Source organism: Mus caroli, unplaced genomic scaffold (assembly GCF_978045245.1).
Source record: "Mus caroli unplaced genomic scaffold, Mus_caroli_1 scaffold_8, whole genome shotgun sequence".
NCBI lineage: Eukaryota > Metazoa > Chordata > Mammalia > Rodentia > Muridae > Mus > Mus caroli.
The window spans coordinates 34473341-34495509 of record NW_028227263.1 but is presented as its reverse complement, the minus strand read 5'-3'; the positions used below and the strand labels follow the sequence as shown (position 1 = coordinate 34495509).

General features: G+C 47.6%; 1 protein-coding gene across 1 annotated transcript in view; it reads right to left on the bottom strand.

The window, feature by feature from the left end:
- Nucleotides 1-325: 325 nt before the first annotated feature.
- The window catches only part of Galnt18 (polypeptide N-acetylgalactosaminyltransferase 18), a 318219-nt gene continuing 296375 nt past the window's right edge, over nucleotides 326-22169 (bottom strand). The window contains exons 10-11 of the mRNA XM_021167493.3: nucleotides 15272-15436; nucleotides 326-743 (exon numbers count right to left, since the gene is read on the bottom strand). Of these exons, the coding sequence (XP_021023152.1) occupies nucleotides 597-743; nucleotides 15272-15436 (312 nt within the window). The 3' untranslated portion in view covers nucleotides 326-596. The remainder of the gene's footprint in view (nucleotides 744-15271; nucleotides 15437-22169) is intronic.

Sequence of the window (22169 nt, the reverse complement as noted above, 5' to 3'; positions counted from 1 at the left end):
AGCTCACATGGAGGAAGCAGGGAAGGACCTGCCCTCAGCGTGGGAGCCTGAGGGTCCAGTGCCCTCCTCTGAGTTGCTCCTGGCACGTGCCTTATGGACAGCACTGTGCTCAGAGACGCGTTAAGATCCTGACCTCAGCACCACAGACACTGACCTTACCTAATAGAGTCTTTATGAAGTTCATCAAATTTCATCATCTGCAGGGGTTTAAAGTTGTTTTTCTCAAGAACGTGAAGAAGAAAGAGCATTGAAGACACATGATAAGCTACCAGACTCCAATTTCAGAGGAGCCAGGGCACCAAATGACTGTGAAGACTTTTCTTAATCAATAATATTTTATTGCCAGTTATAAATATTTTCCATTTGTCCCCTATTTACAGTTGTAAAATAGTTCAGGATACTATACCCTCACCCACCTCTCTGCGTCTCTCTATAAACTCCATGAAAATTGAATAGGAAATAAAAAGCTCTTTTGTGGGGGAGGCCACCCACTTGGCTCTCCCTCTCAGACTCCGGGCAGCCCCACGTGACAGCAGGCGGCATTGCAGCTGATGCTACACAGTAGCAAAGCGGTGGCCGATGGCACCTGTGGAGGGTCAGGACACCAGGCTCCTCAGGACATTGGTGATAGTCCAGTGTTGTCCCGAGCACTTCTGCAGCACCAGCTGGAAACCAAACTCCATGTCACTGTTCTCTTGCAGCTCCAGGCAGCGCTTGGACTTGCGGTTCTGGATGGAGCCTCCCTAGGAGCCAGACAGAAAGAGAGAGCATCAGAGGCCATAGAGGTAACCAGGTGGATCCAAAGAGTCCCATGCTTGGGGAGTAGCTTCGTCAGTTCAGATGGCTTGGGAACTAGCATTCCCAAGAATGCCGCAGATTCCCTTAGCTCCTGTGTATTTTTCGAGCTTAGATGTATGCTTCAGTTTCCCCATAAGACCCTAGTTCTTTGTAGAGGTAGAGCTATCCCTACCTCAACTTCTGTCTACCATTTGGAGCTGTGGCACACTGCTTGGCTCCTAGAGCTAGCTCCTAGTCAAGGGGCTGGCTCCTGCTCTAAGAAACCTCATTCTTAGGGCCTGGCCTCTCCAGGATCAACCTGCATCTGTGCACTTCCCAGCCTAGGGAAGTGCTAGGCCAGGCCTTGCTGGGCCTCCCACAGACCGTGAAAGTTGTGAGGGATGGCCTAAGAAAACTCATGTCCTTGGATATTGTCTGTCTATTTGGCCCTTAGGCTCTCAAGTCCTGAGCACACATGGGTCTCTCATACAACTGATATTTTGGAAGGTTTTGTAGCCACAAATACTTTGCTTATGTCCAAAAGCCTCTGAAGGAAGTGGTATTCTCAAAAGCATTTACATAGCAGCCCAGCTGAGATACTCAGGGACTACTGGCTCTGAGCCTGCTGAGACCCTGGGATGTCTTAGGATCTGTCATCACCTTGGTTGTGCTCAGCTGGATTTGGGTTTTAATCAGAGTTGCTTGAACGATCATGATCTCAAGAGTAGGCACGACCTGCTAACTCACCTAGCACAAGAAACCCACTCATCCCATGTTCCCCATCTTGGCGGTAACCAGGTGCTTGTGTGGGAAACTCAAGCAATTTCCCACACTCATCTGATTCCTGAACTGTCAAATCTACTTCCCTCGTGCCTCGGACTACCCCAAATCCCTCTTCCATCATGGCTTTGGCTCCTGCCATCTGACTTCTTCACAATCCCAATGATTGGTGATCATGTTGACATGCATGCTCAGACTCAGAAACACCCCAGTGCTAAAGGCTCAGGGCTGCTTATCTCTCCAGCCTCTTCCCTGTACCATACCCCAGCTTCTTCCAGGTTTCTGGCCTATGTGCATCTCAGTGTCTTGGCCTCCTCTACATAGTTCTGTGGCAGGTTGAGCCAGAGCCGCACCTCAAAACCCAGATCCTATCCACCTCCTACCCAGGATTCCTGCCATCTCCTCCAGGGTACCCAGCTGGCATGGTATTCTTTTTTTTTTTAAATCCTGTACTGTCTCCAGCTCACGCCTGCCAGGAAGTTCACTGTGTGAAGGAGAGAAAGCAAGCCTCTCTAGTAAGGAGCTCATTCCAAGGTGGCCACAACCATCCCCATGGCAACCAACTGCCAGCCTCCCCAGAGAACACAAAGACATACTTCTCAGGTCTACCTGGAAAATGGCTCATATCTATTATAGTTGAACATGTGTACTCCATGACCTAACAATTCCACCTGGGCTGATATCAAATTGGAATGTGTGCATGAAAGATACATACATGAAGGCATTTGGAAACATGAATGAATGCTTCAAAGTGGGAACAGCCCAAACCTCCATCAAGAATAGATGGATAAATAACTCACAGTCTGTTTATATAGTGGAATACTATATGGCAACGAAACATAGTCACAAGTACAACGTTGAGCTAAAGAAGCCAGACAAAACAATAAATATAATTGTCTGATCCACTTCCCACTGGTCAAGTAAAACAGAAATGTTAAAGTCAGGATGGTAAGTCACCTATTGGGATAAAGAGAGTAAAGGTAGAAGGATATGAAGAGGCATTCTGGGATATGGTACCATGCTGTTTCCTGACCTGGGTGTTAGTTTTGCTTTGAATTATTGACTTGAACATGAATTTTTGTATGCTTTTCTATACATGAGTTAACTTTCAATTAGAGGGAAAAAAAAAAAAAGCTAAATGTCTGGAAAGGTAGCTTGTCAGTCAAGAGCTAATTTTCCAGAGTATGTGGGTTCCATTCCCAACCCCACAGGGAAGGTCACAGATGTATGCGACTTCAGCTCTAAGGGATCAGATGCCCTTTCCTGGCCTGCAAGCACCATGCTTGCATACGGCACACATACATGCAGGTAAAACACTTATACACTCAAAATAAACATAAATAAATCTGTAAGAGAAACAACTACTAAATGAAAATCCTAGCTCCCCTAGAAAACACTTTATAGATCAGGTAAAGGAGGCAGAGAATGAGTAGCGAGGGTACAAAGTATAGGGTGTGGGTATGCGAGTGCCCAGGAGGGGTTAGAATTTGCCATTCCTGTTGTGTAGGCGACAGCCCAGAAGATCACGCAAGCCATGTTATGAGCATACAAGTGACTAGCATGAGCCCCTCCCCCTGCACTCTACACCCAGGCCTTCAGCTGGGGAGAACTGTGACTCATTATCTCAAGAGCAGAGAAACAACAGAAGCAAGGGAGTCGGGGTGGGGGTGGGGGGACATTGTGTTCCCCTTGCAGCACAGGCACAGGCTCTGAGGCCAGAGGAAGGATTGGTCCCCAAATTCCTCCCCCCCCCCGCCCTCCATGTTACGGGACACTGCAGACCAGCCCTCTCTGTTACTTGCAGACTGAATGGCCTCTGTACTCAGCCACAGCACTATAGGGCTTTCCACTGTGCCTGGCACCTCCAGGGAGGAAGACTATCCCCTCCCCAGCAAGAGCTTTTCCTCACAGCCACCTTCCTCAGAGCATCCCCTTCCCATGGACTAACTCTTGCTCAGAGCATCTATAGGGGCCACACCATTTCCTTCAGGCTTTCACTGAGGGCTGCTCTTTTTCACATTTTCCCTTCCTTGATTTTCCACTTTCCCTTTCCTAGTGCCTTGTGCAACAAGCTTGCGTTAGTTCTCCACTAGGGCTCTTTGAATAAGCACCAGTTAGCTTTCGCTGATCAGAATGAGGTTGGGGCTGCTTCACCCTAGACAATAGGCTTCTTCAACATGGCCCAGAATTGGCACTTTGGCAGTCACACCTTGCTCCTGTACTATGATGGAACAGCCATAAAGGACACTTCAAACTGTCCTTGTTGAACTTGTCATCTGCCTTAAGTCACCATCCTGCCCTTCAAAGGCTGGATTTGGGGGCCCCAAAGCATCCAGTAACACTTGCTCCAAGCAAGACCAGCTCACTGTACTGTCATCCCCAGTTCCCACCGCATCTGTGTAAATCTTGTGGCCCCCAAACCTGAGTATATCTGTTGAACCATGTCAAGCTGAGTCCTATTATTGGTTCACGGTTCTAAAGTGGTAGTGTGGTTGGCTGCCCTCATTTCTTCACCTCACCAACAGGCTGTCTGTCCTGCCCCTGAAGGTAGGAATAGAGCTCAGGCAGGGAGTTAGGACCAGCCCAGCTCTCTAAGTCCAAGGTCTGTCTCATTTTAGGCCCTGAGGTGGAGACTGGAGAGCACTGACCCTGAGGTCAATTCTGCTTCTCAATTCTTCCCTGCTTCTACTGTAGAGACCTGGGCAAGCCTCCCTCCCACCAACCCTTCCCCCTTTACTTGTCTGTAGGGCTAAGGAATGACTCTTGGGAGGTTGTGCAGTTGGGCTGATGGGAGACCTATTTCTCTGCTGTAATACAGCACATACACACACGAGGGTGTTCAGGGCACCAGCATGGGAGAGGGGTCATGGAAATGGGGATGGACCAAGCTCCATCCATTATGTTGCAGATTTTGGCTTCTTAGAACATCTCTGGGGCCAAAAGCAGGCCCTGCCAACAGTGAGGTTGGGCTGCTTCACATCTCCTAGGCCACCAGAGCTTGGAAAACATTGTGGAAGAGAAACAACTGTAGCCCCTCCTTTCCCCACAGCCACTCCTGCCGTTCAGGCCTTCCTTGGGCACCTTCTCAAGGCAAGAGAGTGAGGAAGGAGTAAAAGAGTCTCCTTCAGAGATGTAAGGCTGATATTTCCCAGGCCCTAACCTGCCCCAACCCAACCCATGCGCTCAGCACCCCGCAGACATCCCATATTGGATCATTGGGTAGAAATTGCCATTATGGCCTTCCAGAAGGGTGTACAAGAAGTGGTTCAAGTCCAAGAACAGGAATGGGGTAGGTAGAGGGGACACCACTTGACTGCTTGATTCGCTGTGTATGAGGCCAGAAGCTCTCTCCTCAGCAGAAAGAGCTCTGTGAACAAAGTGAGCTGCCTCCAATGCTTCCAGGAACCATGCTTGGGGGATGGGATACAGCCCAACCATCTTTGGTGGTAGAGCTAGCACCAGCCTTGGGCACTGCAAATGCCAGCCATTTTCCTACTACTCACCAGGCTTGCAAATAAGCTTTGACTCCTTCTCCTCATAGCTTCCTCACCCTAGGAAGCAGCCTGGCGTTGTTCCCATCTGTGTCTTGATCTGTAGATACTGCACTGGAACTAAAGTTATTTGCCATTTTCTTAGTACCTTTCCTCTTGTGTTCCCTGAATAATCTTATGAGTTTCTTACAATACCCCCAACCTCCCAGAGTGGGAGATAGTAGGAGCCCTCATTTTGTAGAACTGGAGGCTAAGGTCCTGAGAGGCTGGGAGATTTTCCCAAGATGCCACATAGAGGGCAGTTGGAACCCCAGGGAACCTTCCCCATTCCCTGTTCTCCACTAGATAAGTAACCAGCAAACCCTATCACCACCACCCCCACACACACCATGCTTATCTCTGAGGTAGTAGCTAGACTAAAGGCGCTGGTGGTACTCAGTGCTGGAATAGAGGAAGATGTCTCAGTGAATTCGAAGAGGTTTGGTCTGTTCAATTTGAGGCTTCTCTAAAGGGATGTTATTCATACATCCTTCCAGCCACTGCCAAATATTTAATGAGCATCTACCAAGGGTCATACACACTTCCCAGCTGCTGCAATGTATGCATGACAGAGAAAGAGAAGGCTTTTTTGTTCTTCTGGCAACTGTGCTCTTGAGGGAGAGTTGGCAGCAGATTCCGGCAAGGAGAGGAGCTGATGAGGCTATGCCTCAAATCATGGAGCTCAGCAGGAGACTCGGCAAGCTGGGGCAGGAGATGACTGCCAGGTGAAAGAGGTGGCCAGGAGATCCTCTACTAAAGGTGAGATCTGAGATGAAACATGGGGGAGAGAGATGCCAGTCCAGGGGCAGGTCCAGGATCCTAATGAAAAGCCCCAGAGGCAGGAATGGGCTTCCGGTGAGGCTTAGGGAACTTTTGGGCTGCGTTTATGCAAAGGCAGAGGAAGCATTGGTAAAAGGGAAGAGATGAGGCCCATGAGTGTGTGTGTGTGTGGGGGTGCCTCTGAACTCTGGCTTTGATCTGAGAGGCAGAGCCAATACTTCCTAGGTATGATCCACATGGTAAGCAGGCCACTCTGGGTTCTGGGCTGGGCTAAGTGGGAAAGAAGGAAAGATGCTGGGACAAGTATTAGCTGACTCTTGTTCTAATCCCCGAGTGTGTGTGTGTGTGGGGGGGCAGCTTAGCCTGCAGTTCTGGGCCAGTTTCTTGGCTCTGGAGCTGGGGCTGGGGCTGGATGCTGAGATCTGAGCCTTTCTCTCTCCATGTAAGACCCTGCTGCTTGTTTGGTTTACCAGTCCAGTCATCAAAATTATTTGTTTAATACTTACAACTACGGAATCTACAAACACACAATACTTTTAATTAAAGAATTTAAATAAGGGCAATTAAACCTGGCAGGAGAGAAGCCGCAGCACACAGAGGGCTTAATTGGAATAGAAACCAAATTAAATATGGAAGAAGCCATTAAAAACCAAAGCGGAAGTTGAATGTATAGGACGAAGAATACTAATAACGGTTCCTAGAGCCAGTCCCTGCCCTTGTTTCAGTTTCCCTTTTGGGTCCTTCTAAAGGAGTGACTACAAAGGTCCCAAGCAGAAACAAGGAAGAAATGACTCTTTCTCAGGTCTTGGTCATGTGACCTGGGGAATGGCTGAGCCATTCTGGGCTTCTGTCTATCATCTCACTTACCATCTTGGACCACTCAAGATATTAACACAGAGGACTATGGATACTGGGACACGTGGAAGTCATCACCCATGCAACCCTAAGGCACAGATCTCTCTACTATAGTTTCCCCACAGGGATGTCAGATGGTAGCTAGGTGTGGGTCAGATAGCATTAAACAATCCTTGCCCTACTTGGGAGGTGCATGCTGGGGTGTCTTCCTTACTGTAGCTCTGAGAGTTAGAGCTGAAGATTTTTTTATTATTATTACTTCATAAAATTAGATATTGAGCTGGGAGGTTCAGGAGCTGGCTCAGAACCTGGTTAGCCAGTGTTGGGATCAGGATCGAAGCCCAGGTGTCGTCCACTGGAGAGGAGAATCACCGGAGTGCTCAGGAAACTCAACCACTACCCTGCTTTCAGATTTGGTAGGTCTCAGAGATGGCCTGAGAATGTCCCAAGTGCTGTCCTCGTGGCAGTTCTGGTATGGGTCCAGCTTGCAAGGATCAACAGCATCTGTGACCCTGTTTAGGAAAGGCCTGGCTTGCCCCCAGAGCTTCTGGGCTGCCTGCCTGGGCTGGCTTTCCTTATAGTGGGATGCACATCTGAAGTCAAGTTGTACCAGATCCTAGATCCTGGATTCACAGACTTCTGCTTCCCTGGGAGCTCCTACCCCACCTTCCTTGCTAATGAATTTTCCAAAAGGCAAGCAGCCCTGTGAGTCCTGGGCTTTAAGCTCAGTGAGTTGAGGAGTTTCTGGGTTAAGTACTTAATGATTGGTAATCAAATACTTCAAAGCTTGGGCAGGACATTAGGCCTGGTTACAGAAACCCCGAGATTAGGTGTTTTGTAGAGTAAAGTGTTCTTTATGTAGTATGAATATTCAACACTTACTGTGTTCAATATGCACTTCGGTGTTTTCTTCCTTCAAGGGCCTCACCCAAGCCTAAGTGGGATTCTGCCTGGGACTTGCTGTGTGAGGCCATTGACTGAAAATGGGTATTTGCAAGATCAAGTAAGCGAGGACAGGTAGAAAGGGGTCCGGAGATGCAAGTGCCCGGAGAGCTGACCAGGATGGCTGTGATTCTGTTCATTCACACATGCTTGACCTAGCAGGGAAACCCCAGCCTCAAATTCTCACTAATGGGTTTTTCTAGACAAAGACAGAGCCAGCCCGGTGTATGGACTCTTAAGACAGCATCCCTGTGTCTGACTTCTAACAATCACTTAACCTGTCTGTGCCTCAGTTTCCTCATGTTTGCAGGTGCTCCATAGGCCTGCCATGGTTTCAAAGTATTACTTATAAAAGGTTAGTATAGTGCCTAGCATGCTATAAACACTATATAAATATTTGATTCTTTTTAAAATCCCATGCAGTTCTGGGGAGCTGAGCAATCACATCTGCCCCTGGCCCTGATCACTGCAGGAAGAGAAGGAAGAAGAAAATGCTGATTGCTCTAATTTTAAAAATAACTAAGAAAACAGGCTCTAAACAAAGCGTTGTCAATCGCTGGGAACTGGACAGTCCCACTCGCACCCTTTCCTGTGACCTGGAAATGAAAAGCTGCTTTATCCCAGAGCCATAATGAAACACCCGATGATAGCCCTTTCTTTTCAGCACAAAAGCTTCTCGAGGCTGGATGTGCTGACAGTGCTTGGGGCTGAGCTGGGGAAAGTCCAGGGCGCCTCCTTGCCTGAGTGGAGGACACTCGGGCAAGGTTAGAAGTGCCTCTGGGAAACGTGCCTGCAGATAGCTTTTGTTTTTACAGGAGAATGTTTGTCTCATTTCAGGTTATCATATTAGACCCCAGAAAGCAGAACCAACCTTAATAGGCAAGCTGGGCTCTGGGCTTTCCCCAGACATCTTATACTCCCTAAAACTCCTCTTTCTTGGCACCAATGGACACCTTTGCTCTTACTGACATTCCTTCCAAGAATGAAGCAAGTCAGGGCTGGGAAGTGGGCCTTCTTCCATGTAACCTCGGATTTTCAGTTGTATCAATACTTCCATGAAGAAATGACAGTTGGGGTTGGCTAGCATAAAGTACAAGCTATAGAGCCTGACAAAATTTCCTCTTTCAAAACATATTCAAACCAATTTGTACTCCACTCTGTGGAATAAGAACATCTGCTTAATATAAAAGATTTCTTCCACACTAGTCACAAATCTGGTTATAGGGAGAATATCTCTCTCTCTCTCTCTCTCTCTCTCTCTCTCTCTCTCTCTCTCTCTCTCTCTCTCTCTCTCTCTCACATCTGCTTAATATAAAAGATTTCTTCCACACTAGTCACAAATCTGGTTATAGGGAGAATATCTCTCTCTCTCTCTCTCTCTCTCTCTCTCTCTCTCTCTCTCTCTCTCTCTCTCTCTCACACACACACACACACACACACAAAATGTGTTTGCATGCTTCTAAGGATAGTAAATAAGGCCAATGAAAGTAAGGTTTTGCTTGTTTTTAGCACACATTTAGTTGAAGACCTGGTGATCAGGAGGACTCTAAGATTCATACATTTATTTTAAAGGGCCCTTTCATTTGATCAATGGCACATTGTATGTCTGTTTTGGTTGACACAAACCTAGGCATATATGGGGGAAAGTAACCTCAACTGAGAAACTGCTCCTATTATATTGGCCTGTAGACAGGCTGTGGGGCATTTTCTTGATTCATGGCTAATATGGGAAGGCCTGGTCCAATGTGCATAACACTACCACTATGCAGGTGGTCAGGATTTGTGTAAGAAAGCAGGATGGACAAGCCATGAGGAGCAAGCCAGTAAGCAGCGTTCCTCTGTGGCCTCTGTATCAACTTCTGCCTCTAGGTTCCCACTTGAGTTCCTGCCCTCACTTCACTCAGTGATGGCTAAGATTTGGCTGTGTAAGCCAAATTAACCTTTTCCTCCCCAAACTGCTTTTGGTGGGTGTTTTGTCATAGCAGTGCAGAGGCACAGTAGGACAGTGTCCACTCTGTCCCAGGATTTCTGTCCTCTGGTGGAGATGCCTAAATCGTGAGAGGCATTCCTGTTATCCATGCTTCCAGACACTTGAAGGGAGTGGCCCTGGGTAGAATATCATCATTCTACCAGGTAACAGCCACCATTCCATCATGTAAAGGGGAGTGGGCACAAAATATGATGAAGACCTTCATTGAAGTTTGGTTTATTCTTGGTGTGCAGGGTTTTGCTTTGGGCTGGCCCAGTGGGACTTATAGATGGCACACAAAGCTTGTTGTCTCCAGTCTAACTTCAATAGCTTAGCTCAGCAGAGTTTCAGGTCTGGGAAGGTGTGAAAACCACCCAGTTCAACTTCTGTGGATCCTAATGCTCGGTCCCTCAGGGATCTACCAACATCACGGACAACTCCAACCCTGGCTCTTGAGTGTTGCCTCTCTGATCTGCAGAGCTCCATGGAAGAAGCCTGTTCCTCTCCACACCAGCCAGTCCTTGAAACTCATGGAGAACTCAGAGCTGCTTGCCATCTTTCTGGTCTTCAGCATGCCTGTCCCTTTCACTGCCATTCACAAGTATATGAGGGCAGTGGGGAAGCTGGAACTTAGAGGACACACATCACAGTAACCTTCTTGGGATGTTCTGGCAATGTCTCATAGAGATGACTCTAGCATTGGGTTAACTATTGGAAAGCCACAGAGGGGGTCAGGGTTGGGTGGCCTTGGCAGACCATTCTTTGCTCTACTGATGTCCTTCTGGTGACATAGTGTCTGCTGCTTCCTTCTTCTTTTCCTGGTCCACAGGTCACCAAAACACGTTTATCACTAATGCTATATCCCAGGATTTTAGAATGTCCTTCAAATCCTAAGTTGAAGGGAACTCTCAGAAGAGTGAAAGCTGTACACTTAATTAATAAGAATTTACAATACCAGGGGATAGGCAGTTTGGAGATTTCTTTAATGGGTCTGGGGATTAGGAGTTAGAAAATGCATACAAAGCAACAAACACCTACTATTTCCCATGTTAAGGAGGTTTCAGTATGTGGATAGAAGTGACGGCTATTTGGAGAGGAGGCACCTTACCAACTGTTCTTCAAATCCAGAGCTAGGGGTCATTATGAATTATTAATCTAACTCCTGCCCAGCCACTATCACTAAATCATCACTGTGACCAACGGAATACTGATATGTCTCACAAAGTCCTCCCAACAGCTCTCTCCATGGCTACCAAATCCTCCCAGCTACCCTGAGGATGATGGAGCAGGCCTCTTCCTTACCTAACCCCCACCTCTAGCCTCTTCTCTTCTACGCTACCTAGATGTCATGACTATCTTCCTGATCTCACCAGGGATACTACTATGGTTTGGACAAGGTTTGTCTTCTTGTAGTGACATCTGTGTCCTGGCCATGGTAGTGTTGCAGTGATGAGGACTTTTAGAGGTGGGGCCTATCTGGAGGTCCTTAGGTCACAGAGGGCCTTGTCCTCTGTAGAACCCTTGTGTTGGTTCTCATGAAAACATGTTTTCACCAAAGGTAGCCTGAGCTCCATTTTATTGTGAGTTCCCATCTCTAGCTATGTTGATGCCACACCCTTCAGGAGGCCATCAATAGAGCTGAGTTGACCTAGAACTATGAATCCAACAATCCTTTCTCACTATCGTAATGGAAATTAACTGCCACACCTTAAAAGGTTCCCTAGTCCCTCCTTTTGCTTGGTGAAATCTAAAATAGGGTATGGCTTACACACACACACACACACACACACACACACACACACACACACACACACAAGGCACCTACTCCATCTCACTCTAAACTCTACCCATGCCACACAGTAGATAGATCTTCTGAAAGGATGCTTGGTTTTGTTGTGTCTTTGCCTAGGTGGAGCTTCTGTTTGGGGAGCACTCTTCCCTTCTGACATCTAGGAACTATTTCTATAAACTTTCAACAGCCAGATCAAACAAATCACACACATTCGCCCACTCTTGTGTTCTTCACATGGAGCCAGTCACCCTGGGCTTCCAGAGCTCTGTTTAGCCCTCAGTTTCTGCTCTCATCAGCCTGTTTTGTTGTGTGTTTACATGCCCACGAGCTCCTCCAGGGCAGAGGCCATGTCTGATTCACGTTTGCATCCCCCCTGCCAAACCCCTGTGCTCAATAAATGTTTGATGAACGACTGAAAGAAAGAATGTTCATCATCAGAAAATTGCTCATCAGAGCCCTGTACATCAGCGTTGCCAGGAGATGTTTTCATCAAATGTGGTTTCAGAATGTCAGCATCTCAGTTCAGCCAGAAACATTGGAAATTCAGAAGGGCTTGGAGAGGTTAGAGTGGGCACAAACTATTTGTTAAACAGAAAAGCAAGGTATGAGATGGAACAGAGATATGCAAATGTGTGTGTGTGTGTGTGTGTGTGTGTGTGTGTGTGTATGTGTGTGTGTGTGTAAAACCTAAGAGAATACCACTGATTTGTTTTTAAATTAATTCAGGGTATCTGTGAAGTTTAAATGTGGTCCTAAGAAGAGTAAATAATGCATACTTTGAAACCAGAAAAGTGATTCCAAATGCATCCCGAGAAATCTCCTTCCTGCTCAGCTTCTGCAGCAGAACATTCTAGTTGGTCAGGTCACTGCATAATTTGCAAAATATGTTACAAGAACATTAGCCTGAGCACAAGATGATGTATATGTGTGCATGTCCTAGGACAGGGCCTCTCAGTGACCCTGGTGCTCATTGATTCAGCTAGGCTGGCTAGTCTCTCAGCTCTGGGATTACAAGTTTACACTCTCACACTCATTTTCTTGTTTGCTTTTATGTGGGTACTGAGTATCGAACTTAGGTCTTTGTGCTTGCGAGGCAAGCAGTTTACTGACTGAGCTATCTCCCAAGCTTAAGCACAGGACTTTAATCATTTAAGAGGCTCCAGGCTGGCTTTGGCCTTGTGAGCAGTAAGCCTTTGTCAATGAGCAGTGGACAGATGGATTCCAGGTCTCCTGCTAAATATCGATCATTGTACATCAAACAGAAATTGCACATCTAGTCATTATTGAATAGTGAATGAGAGGGGCTATGCTGGGTTTGCAAACTAAGAATTTAGAGATATTCCTTCCAAACAGTTCTATTTGGTTGAGGGGTCAGAGATGCGGTTGCCAGAGCACCTAGGCAGTTTTCATTAGACATGTGCTGAAGTGGAGAACACTGCCTGCCTCCCTCCCAGAGTGCTACAAAGCAGCACTGTCTGCTTGGCTGGTCAATGAGTCCATTCAGGTAGGAGTCCTGTAGGGCTACCTGCTCAAGACTACATTCTGAAATGGAGAAAGGAGAGAGCTCACTGGGAGATAATTTTGCCTTGAGGTTGAAGTTTACAGACAGACTGACAGACAGAGCTGTCAACTTGCTGTTTCCAGAGTTGCCTTTCAAAGCCTGAAAAGGGATCTGGGAGATTAGGTGAAACAAGAGTAGTCACATTGGGTGATGCCAAGTCCCCTACACCCTTCTGCTGGCCTGTGACTCCTATAGGTGATGTCAAGATGGCCCAAAAGCAACTGTCTCCATGCCTTCAGGGACGCTCACCTATACTGGGGCTCAGCCACACCTGTAAATACAATTAGCCCAAGGATTAAAGTCTGAGACCCTTGGGTCAGTCTCAGATGCTGCCTGGGCAGTGGTCTTGAGGTAGGTCAGGATTCTGAGGGCCCCCAAGGTCATGGTGCAGAGAGAATTGAGCATATCTAAGTTTCAAACTGAATTTCAATCTCCTGCTAACTCTCCATACTGTCTCTTCCTTTTTTGAAACTTCTAAGCCAGCTCCCCAGTCTCCACCAGAGGGGTCTTTGAAAGCCTAGACTTCAATGTGCCCTGGAGCTGCACAGCCTTCCACTTCCTAGTAAACTCTGTGATGACACCCAGTGTCACCTTCCAGACCTTGCTCTGGTCACCCCTTACCCCACCCCGTGTCCTCCAGGTTCAGGCCACACAGAGTATTGACTCGGTGTAGGTTTGATGGCTCAGCTTCTGGCTCATGCTGTTTCCTCTATCAGATGGAACACTTGCAGTGTTCCAGTACCCTAGCTTCTGAAAAGCCAGCAGTTCTGTCCCACTCATTTCTTAACTTCCTGATTCATTCCAAGCCAAACTTAGGGGCCCAGCAGGCCTAGCAGAATGCAGCAGGAGTGGCTTCAGGCCTTGAAGTCTCAGGCATGAATCTGTTTTCATCCTACCAAAGTCAGCCCCACCCACTTCCCAGGGAATACCTTCCCCCAATTTTTGTCCCTAATCTGTAAGCTTGCTTTGTTCCTGGCCTGGGACAGGCAACCATAGCTGTATTTTCCACACACCCAGATCCCAGAATCTTCCTCAACCACACCATGCTGAGCCTCTTCCTGCCTGTGAACTTGAGGGAAGGAAGCTCCAATCTGTGTCCCTCTGGGACACATGGCTAGCAGGGGACAGGGACAAGTATCTTGCCAGGTACAGTGCAGATCAGCAACAGGGCATGCCTGGGGAATTTAGGTTTCAACAGGATATAAAGTAGGAAGAAACAAATGTCACACCCCAGTCCCAACCCTAGCCTTCCCAGTCCCAACCTTGGCCACTTCCAATGCCATGTCATGATTAGAAGTATAAAAGGGAATTGCAGAGTGTTTTATGAGCAGCGATGGACATGGTGCAATGCTAGCTGCTACTCGTACTGGAAGTGAGACCTGACAATGGTTGGCAAGGTGCCATGATGGGAACTAACAAAGTCTCTCATCCCTGCTTCTTTTCATTGAATCCTTCACACGTTGCAGGCTTACCTGGCCTGCACTCAGACCTGCCAAAGCACCCTCTACCTGCCTGTGATGAACTCACTTGGTTCCTTATAAATCACCTTCTTGCCTACTTTCCTGGCCCCGGCTCTCATTCCTAGTCTCTAACTAGCCCTTAAACCTATGATCTTGATTTGAGCTTGCTGTTTAGTACTGACCTCCACTACTCACTTACTATGAGGAAGGCATCTTGGAAGATACCCAATTTCTATACCCCAGACGACAGACAAAAGACACCTCAGAGTATGATACATCTCCCATTACCAGCACCCTCCACCCCCATGCATGGGTCAGCAATTCGATCAAAGTCAGCCCCACCCACGACAACATCCTTCTTCCTTATGGCAGAAGCAACAGGCTGGAAGGTTTGAATGATGGGCTTCAGCCACCTAGTCTCCTGGATGTTGACAGTCGCTCCTGCCCTTGCCTGACTCTGTTCAGGGCCCCAGGTACCCTGGAGTTCTAGGACCATATGGGCTTCCTCACATCCTGTAACAATCAGCCTTGCCTCCTAGAAGGCCAGCACTCCCATCCACAGGCAGAAACTGACTCTAACAGCAGACTTTCTGTGGTGGGGAGCTCTTGGGACAGAGTCTATTGAAAACTTGGTGTTTGAACCCAGGGATGCTATTCCATAATGAGAGACAGAGTGGCCAAGGAAAGGTAAAATGTTAAACATGAGCCCCCAAATTGTGGTGACCAGGGAAAGGAAGCCCTATGGTCATTTATATGGAGATCTTCCTTTACAAATGGTCCAGACACTGCCCTGAGGAGGAGCCTCATCTCTACAGTGACTTCTACCTGGGAGAACTGCCAGTGCAGCTTCATCCTCTTGGCCTTGGCGTAACTGCACTCGATGAGACGTGGCCGGCTGTTGACGTCCACCAGACACCGGTTGTCATCGTCATCCACAGTGGGGCTCAGGATACCCACGTGGATCTGCTGGCTGCTTGTGTAGTACACATTCTGGGGGGTGAAGAGAAGCAGCAAAAGGTTAAATGTCAATGGCCAGAGAAATGGGGGTTAAGTGCTCATTGTCACCAGCTGGCTGGCAAAGAGTCCTTGGTGAGGAGAGATGCCTGATTTTTATATCCAGTGACTTTCAGACTTTCAACTGGGACAGTGGATAGCAAGAAAGCCTTTCAACTTTTAATCCAGGAGAGCATTTGGTCCGTGTGTAGAGTGGAGACAAAACTTTCAAGAAATAAAACTTGCCCTCACTGTACGGCACACTCCATTTCTATTCTATTCTTGCATTGAAAAACATTGGCCATAACCTTTTAAATTGATTTTACCACCCACAGCTTTGGAAGTACCTCTTGAATCAATTATGTGCAGACTCGCTGACTTCCTTCATAAATATTTTGTGCCAGATACTGCATTTGGCCGGGAGACACAAAGCACAAAGGCTCAGGCCCTGCCTTTGGGGAGCATCCAGCATTGAGGGGTCTGGGAAGTAAAAGACAGAGAATTTCCTTCTCTATTAAGACTGTACACAGCAGGGGCTAGCAAGTGTTGTGAAGGGGAAGATGCACTTTTAGCTTTGAGGTTTACTAGGGAAGCCTCAGGTCTACCCTCCTCTGCAATGAGGACTCATAGCTATGACTTACTTACTACACTGAAGGGATGCTGAGTGATCCAGCAAAGAAGAAAGGTGAGAGAATGAAGTTTTAGAGACAGGCCTCAGCAACTCAGGGATCTGTCTCTGAAAGTCATATAATACATGCCGTGCTTCCAGCAATGAGTGTATCACAATATGTGAAGTACCATCTACCAGGGAAGCTCACTGGAGTCTCAGCACCAAGATTTCTACTAAGGCAGCCCTGGCCAGAATTACAAAATTGCCTCTTTCCCCCTCTCCCCCACTCTGGTCAATTCATTAGCAAGCTGACTATTAGCAAAACCCAACCAGAGGCGGGAGAACACAGGAGCTCAGCAAAATGTGCTACAAAGTAGCCTTCCTGGGTAGGAAGAAGTAGGTGGAGACAGAGGGACAAGTACTATGACCCAATCTAGTCCTCTAATGTCATCTTACAGCTCATCAGCTTAGTAAATGCAGGGATGAAGACATCAAAATCACCAGCCTTACTGATTGCTCTCATTTCAGGGCAAAGGATGATAATGACCAAAGTTCTAAGCAGAGGTAAACGGTGCTATTCCCAGTTCAACATGAAGATGTAACCAGAACATAAGAGACACTTTGTCAAGCTAGCCATGGCCAATACATGAGTTTCTACTGTGAGCCCAAGGACGTTCCCTCTGTGGCCTGGGTTTCTAGACTGCACCAAGGGAAGCTGAGGACCAGTTAAGAATTCTAGTTTATTGGTGTTGAGGAAGAATTTGACACCAGTAGGAAGCTTCAACAGTTGTGCAGCTCACCATCACATTTATCCATCCATCCAAATAAGAAATCAATCTTTAAGTTGAGTTCTGGGTATACAGAAGTGAGGAAGATGTAGTTCTGGTGTGGTCAAAGCACAGCTAAATCTAGGAGATTGAGTGGGATGGTCCATCTTCTATGTCAACTGGATGGGACTGAGAATTACCTAGGGGTGTATGTGTGATGAAGTCCTAGGAAAACTTAACTGGGGAGGGAGACTCACCCTGGAACCCTAGGCTGGGTATAAAAAAGAGACAGCAAGCTGAGCAGCAGCTTCCCTTTCTGCTTCCTGACTGTGGGCAGGAAGACCAGTTGCTTCATGTTTTCCCAGTCATGCTGGCCGTTCCCCAACAGGCTCAAGCCTCATACCATGAGCCACAGTTCATTTTCATTCCTTGAGTCGTTTCTTGCCAGCCTCTTTGTCACAGCAACAAAAGAGTAATGAACAAGCCAGCCACACACCAGGAAGCAATGTCACTGAGTCCACCCATGGCACATGGGTTCCCCCCACCCCTCTCTGGCTTGCTCAACTCTTCCACCTTTGAGCCAGAAACAAAAAGTCACCAGTTCCCAAGGCCTTTGCTGAATGTGCAAAAGTGCACGGCCTCAACCTGTCACTTGTGCTTTCTCCAGAGAGTAAGACAGTCGTTTAGGTCCTTAAGACTAAAGCCAAATGATCGCAGGACAGGGGAGCTCTCAATGGTCACGATGGAAACCAGGATCTAGGCTCAGAAGCATGACCTGCAAAAGAAGGATGGCCAGGGACCAGTCACTTCTCTCCCTTCCTGCCTCCTGTCACCAGGGCCTGCCTCTCATCTCCAGGGCGGGGTCCACAGACACAAATTGGCCACCCAGGCAATAGCTGAAATCAGTTTTATCCACTTAGCTGCTCTAAAGTGCCTGGGGAGATGCTTTGAGAGGTATGTGTGCACTTACTCGCTGCTACAGCTGTCACCAGAGCTGATTATTGCTCCAGAGTCTCGGAAGATCGTAATAGGGACAGACAGTTGTTTGTCATTTAAAAAGTCAACAATCAGTGGAACCAGGAAGCAGGCAGATCACAGAGATGGATTTGGCAAGGAAGACTCCCTCCGGTCTTCCCTTGGACATCTCAGAAGCCCAGCCAGTAGCACACTGAATCAATAACTGGCCTGGACACATAAAATAGGGAATAGTTTTGTGCAAGATACCCCTTGTTCAATGCCCACAGGCCCAGTAAGCATGGCCATGCTTCCAGAGCAATGAGGGGCTTTGAAAGTTGAAGCAAGAAGTGATTGAGAGCTGTGGTCTCCAAAGCAGGTTAAGGGGATAGTTCTGCTTACTAGGGGTCATTTGGGATGCCTGAACAGAAACTTTTTAGTTATGACTTAGAGAAGGAGAGGTTCCTGGCACCCGGGGGAGAGTACACAGCACCCCTTAGTACAGTTAAATTGCCTGGTTCAAAATCTCAGGAGCACCTTTGTCAGGAGTTCCTGGTTTCGACTGCTGATAGTCAAGCGGAAATACCTGTGATTAGACTATACTAGATCAAAAGGGGCTCACACCACCTATCTCATTTAACCCTAATAGGGCTATGGGTCAGGCACAGGGTTTGAGTCCCCCATATCTACAACCGGGAACACCGTGCTTCTGGTTTCAGAGCTTTAAAAGGATTTTTATAATATCAGCCTATACATTCATAAAGAATTATCTTGGAGATGGGACCCACGTTTAAACACAAGGTTTATGACTCATACATACTTTATTTACATTGTCTAAAGGCGACTCTGTAGGCAGCTACCTCTCACAGAAGGTCAGGCATGGGATTTTCTGTGTGAGTACTCGAAAAGTTTCAGATCAGTCTCTGAGAGAATAAAGCACCAACCAAAGGACATACATGGGCTAGACCTCGGCCTCCCCACACATATGTAGCAGATGTGAAGCTTGGTCTTCATGTGGGTCCTGAACAGCTGGAGTAGGGGCTGTCCCAAACGCTGTTGCCTGTTTGTGGGATATGTTCTTCTAGCCAGGCTGCCTTGTCTGGTCTCAGTGGGAGAGGATGGGCCTTGCCTCACAGAGATTTGAAGGGCCAGGGTGGGGGGATTCCCCAGTGGAGACCCATCCACTCAGAGGAGAAGGGGAACAGAGGATAGGGGAAAGATTGTGGGAGGGGGTGACCAGGATGGGGGCAGTGAGCAGGATATAAAATGAATGAATAAATAAATAAATAAATAAAATAATTAAATTAAATAAATTTTTAAAAGATTCAGATCATAGGGCATTTCAGATTTTGAATTTCTACCTGTATTACCATTATCACTCATTTAGCTTATGAAGGACTGAGGAAAATTAAATTATTTGAGAGGAACTAAATGATACATCCAAAGCCGCACATCAGTGACTAGCAGCTAAGATTTAAACTGTAGTTTGACTCTGGAGCCAGACCCAGGACCACTCACATCCCACATCTAGTTTCCTGCATCCCCTCACCTCCAGTGAGTAGGCTGGAAGGTGCCAGGGAGTGCCAGGAAACTGGCTTCCACATGGTCCTATGGAGCCCCCATAGGACATAGACTACATACTAGAGCCCCCTTAATAAAAGACCAATAGCACACAGTGGCCAGGAATGCTGAGACAGCAGCATCCTGCCAGTAACTGTCAGAGGCAGAGGCGGGCTCTTATCCTGTCTTGATGCTTCACAAACCTCCAGGGGCATAGAAATGATACCCTGACCACTCAGCTCCTCTCCAGCTGTAATGATGGATTGTATCCTTTCTCTGCTCAGCCCTGCACAGCTCAGCAGGGCTGCACACCTGACTGGCATTTTATTCTGGGGCTTGATGGGGAAAGAAAAATCACCTGCAACTCCAAGAACAAACATCTGGGTCTAGGTCTCACACAAGTGGTGCTGTCACCTTTCCAGGCCAGAGCCAGGAGTAATGATGAGCAGCCAAGCTGAAGTCAGCCACGGAGTCCAGAGCCCTCTTCACACATTGCTATCCTCAGGACCACAGGACCAAGTTGAGGCAATGAACCCCCAAGATGGGAGCATGGCAGCATCTAGGCAGGCATGATGGGGGAGGAACTGAGAGTTCTACATCTTGTTCCAAGGGCAAACAGGAGAAGACTAGTTCCCAGCCAACTAGGATGAGGGTCTTAAAGTCCATGCCCATAGTGACACACCTACTCCAACAGGGCCACACCTCGTAATGGTGCCGTGGCCTGGGCCAAGCATATACAAACCATCACACCAGAGTTCCCATCCTGTAGGTATGTGGATGGGTCACAGCATTCATCCTTCATAGCTTTCAAAGGTCACTGACTGGCAGGACTATCACAGGGGAGATGAAGAGCATAGGAAGGGAGAGGGGAGAAGAAAAAAAATCCCTCTTTTTGTGTGGGTTTATTAAGGCTTCTGCTAGGCACCTTCTCCATGCTCAAGGTTACCTTCCATCTCTGAAGTCGGGGAAACAGGCTACATGCAGTTTGGGGAAATAATCTGACAAGGTCTCGAGGAGGCCTCCTCTTTTACTGCCTGGAGGATGTGCCCAGCTAGGCTAGATTCCTAACAGTTCCAGGCCTGCATCTCCCTTCTGCAGCTGGAAGTCCCAAGGTCCTCTTGCTCCTCAGCAGCCCTGGGTTGAAGCCAAAGCTTCGTCTCTACACAGCCCATCTCTCGGTGAGGTTGGCAAAGCAGAATTTGGCTCCCGAGGGACATTGCAAACTCTTCCCTTTAAAACCACCAAGAGCACAGTCAGAACTATTCCTACCAGCTACTCGCTACTGTGTCCTGGGCATCAGAAAGGTCTCTGAGGTCACTATGGGTTGGGGCCTGGGCCCTTCCCCAAAACCTGTCCTGCAGATATTTTTCTTTCTTATAATTCAGTGTCATTAGATATTTTGTTGGAATAAAAGTTTATAAAGAACTTTAAAAAAAAAAAAGACTGACAGTTAAGCCAGGTTTGGAGATGACTTCCTGTAGTCTCAGCACTCAGGAGGCAGAGGCAAGTGGACCTCTGTGAGTTCAAGGCCAGCTGGAGCTACATTGTGAGACCTTGCAGGAAGCATCTCTCATCGGACACCATGGCTAGGCAAACCTTCCTTAGCTTTCCCTCCGTTTCTGGCCTTCCACCTCTGGCATCCTTGGCCTTGGCCAATCTGCAAGTCTTCCAGTCTTCACATCCCCACTTGCACACTTCACGCTGTAGCCTCTATGGAAGTTCCAGAACCCTCCACACAAAGCAGGAACCTGGTGAACATCCTTAAGGATAGATATTAGTCATATTTCTGCTGCTGGGATAAGACATCCTGATCAACCAGCAAGGAGGGAAACAAGGGTTAATTTCATCTTATCGTTCCAAAGGGATAGAGTCCATAATGGCAGGGAAGGCCCAGAGCAGGAAGCTGGCTGGTCACATTGTTATTGTCACACAGGAAGTAGGGAGAAGAGTGGAAAGGGAGACAAAGTTATAAACCCTGAAAGCTCACCCCTAGTGATGTACTTCCTGCAGCAAGGCTCCACCTCCTAAAGGTTCCCTAACTTCCCCCAAACAATGCCATTGACTGGGGACCAAATGTTCAAATGCACAAGCACATGGGGAACATTCGGGCCACCACAAGCCATAGATGCTATTTTGGACACAGCTTTAGTACTGGATCTCTTCCTATCACTGGGCACAGGCATCAGAGCTTTGTCCCCTCCCCTCTCCCCACTACTGTTTCCTTGGCAACACTGTTGCTCTATGGATTCTGTGTCCTTGAATATAAGGTATCTCAGAGACATGTGGCTTCTGGTATGGAAGGATATTAGTGATATTTGGCTGATACCTGCCTGAGGTTGGAGAGGGGGTGAAATAGAAAAAGGAAAACCACAGTAAGATGCTCCCCACAATATGTTCTAGAACCACAGGGAAGAAAATAACTGTGTTTGGCTAGTCCTGGCTAGACAGGGCTTAGGGTACACAAGACTTAAGGCTATTTCTTTGGACATCAAGAAGGGATAGTATGAAGACTACTGAAGCCTGACACAGGTTGAGGAGCCAGCTCTCTGTGGGGAGGACCACATACCAGGGAGCCTCATGATAGCAAGAGTCAAAACGAGGCAACCGAGGGGAGGGTCAAACTGTGAGTGGGCCATCTAACAGAAAGATGACAAATGCACAGTGTATGAGGCTGGAGGATTCTTAAAATTCTAATGCCACCAAGCTAAGGGTCCCCACCCTTGCTGCATATCTCAGTCTTCTGGGGAGTGTAGTTAAAAGCTATAAGATACTGACTTGGGAGTGGGGCTAGGCCTGGGGACTGTCATGGTTTGAATGTGAAACATTCCCCGTAGGCACA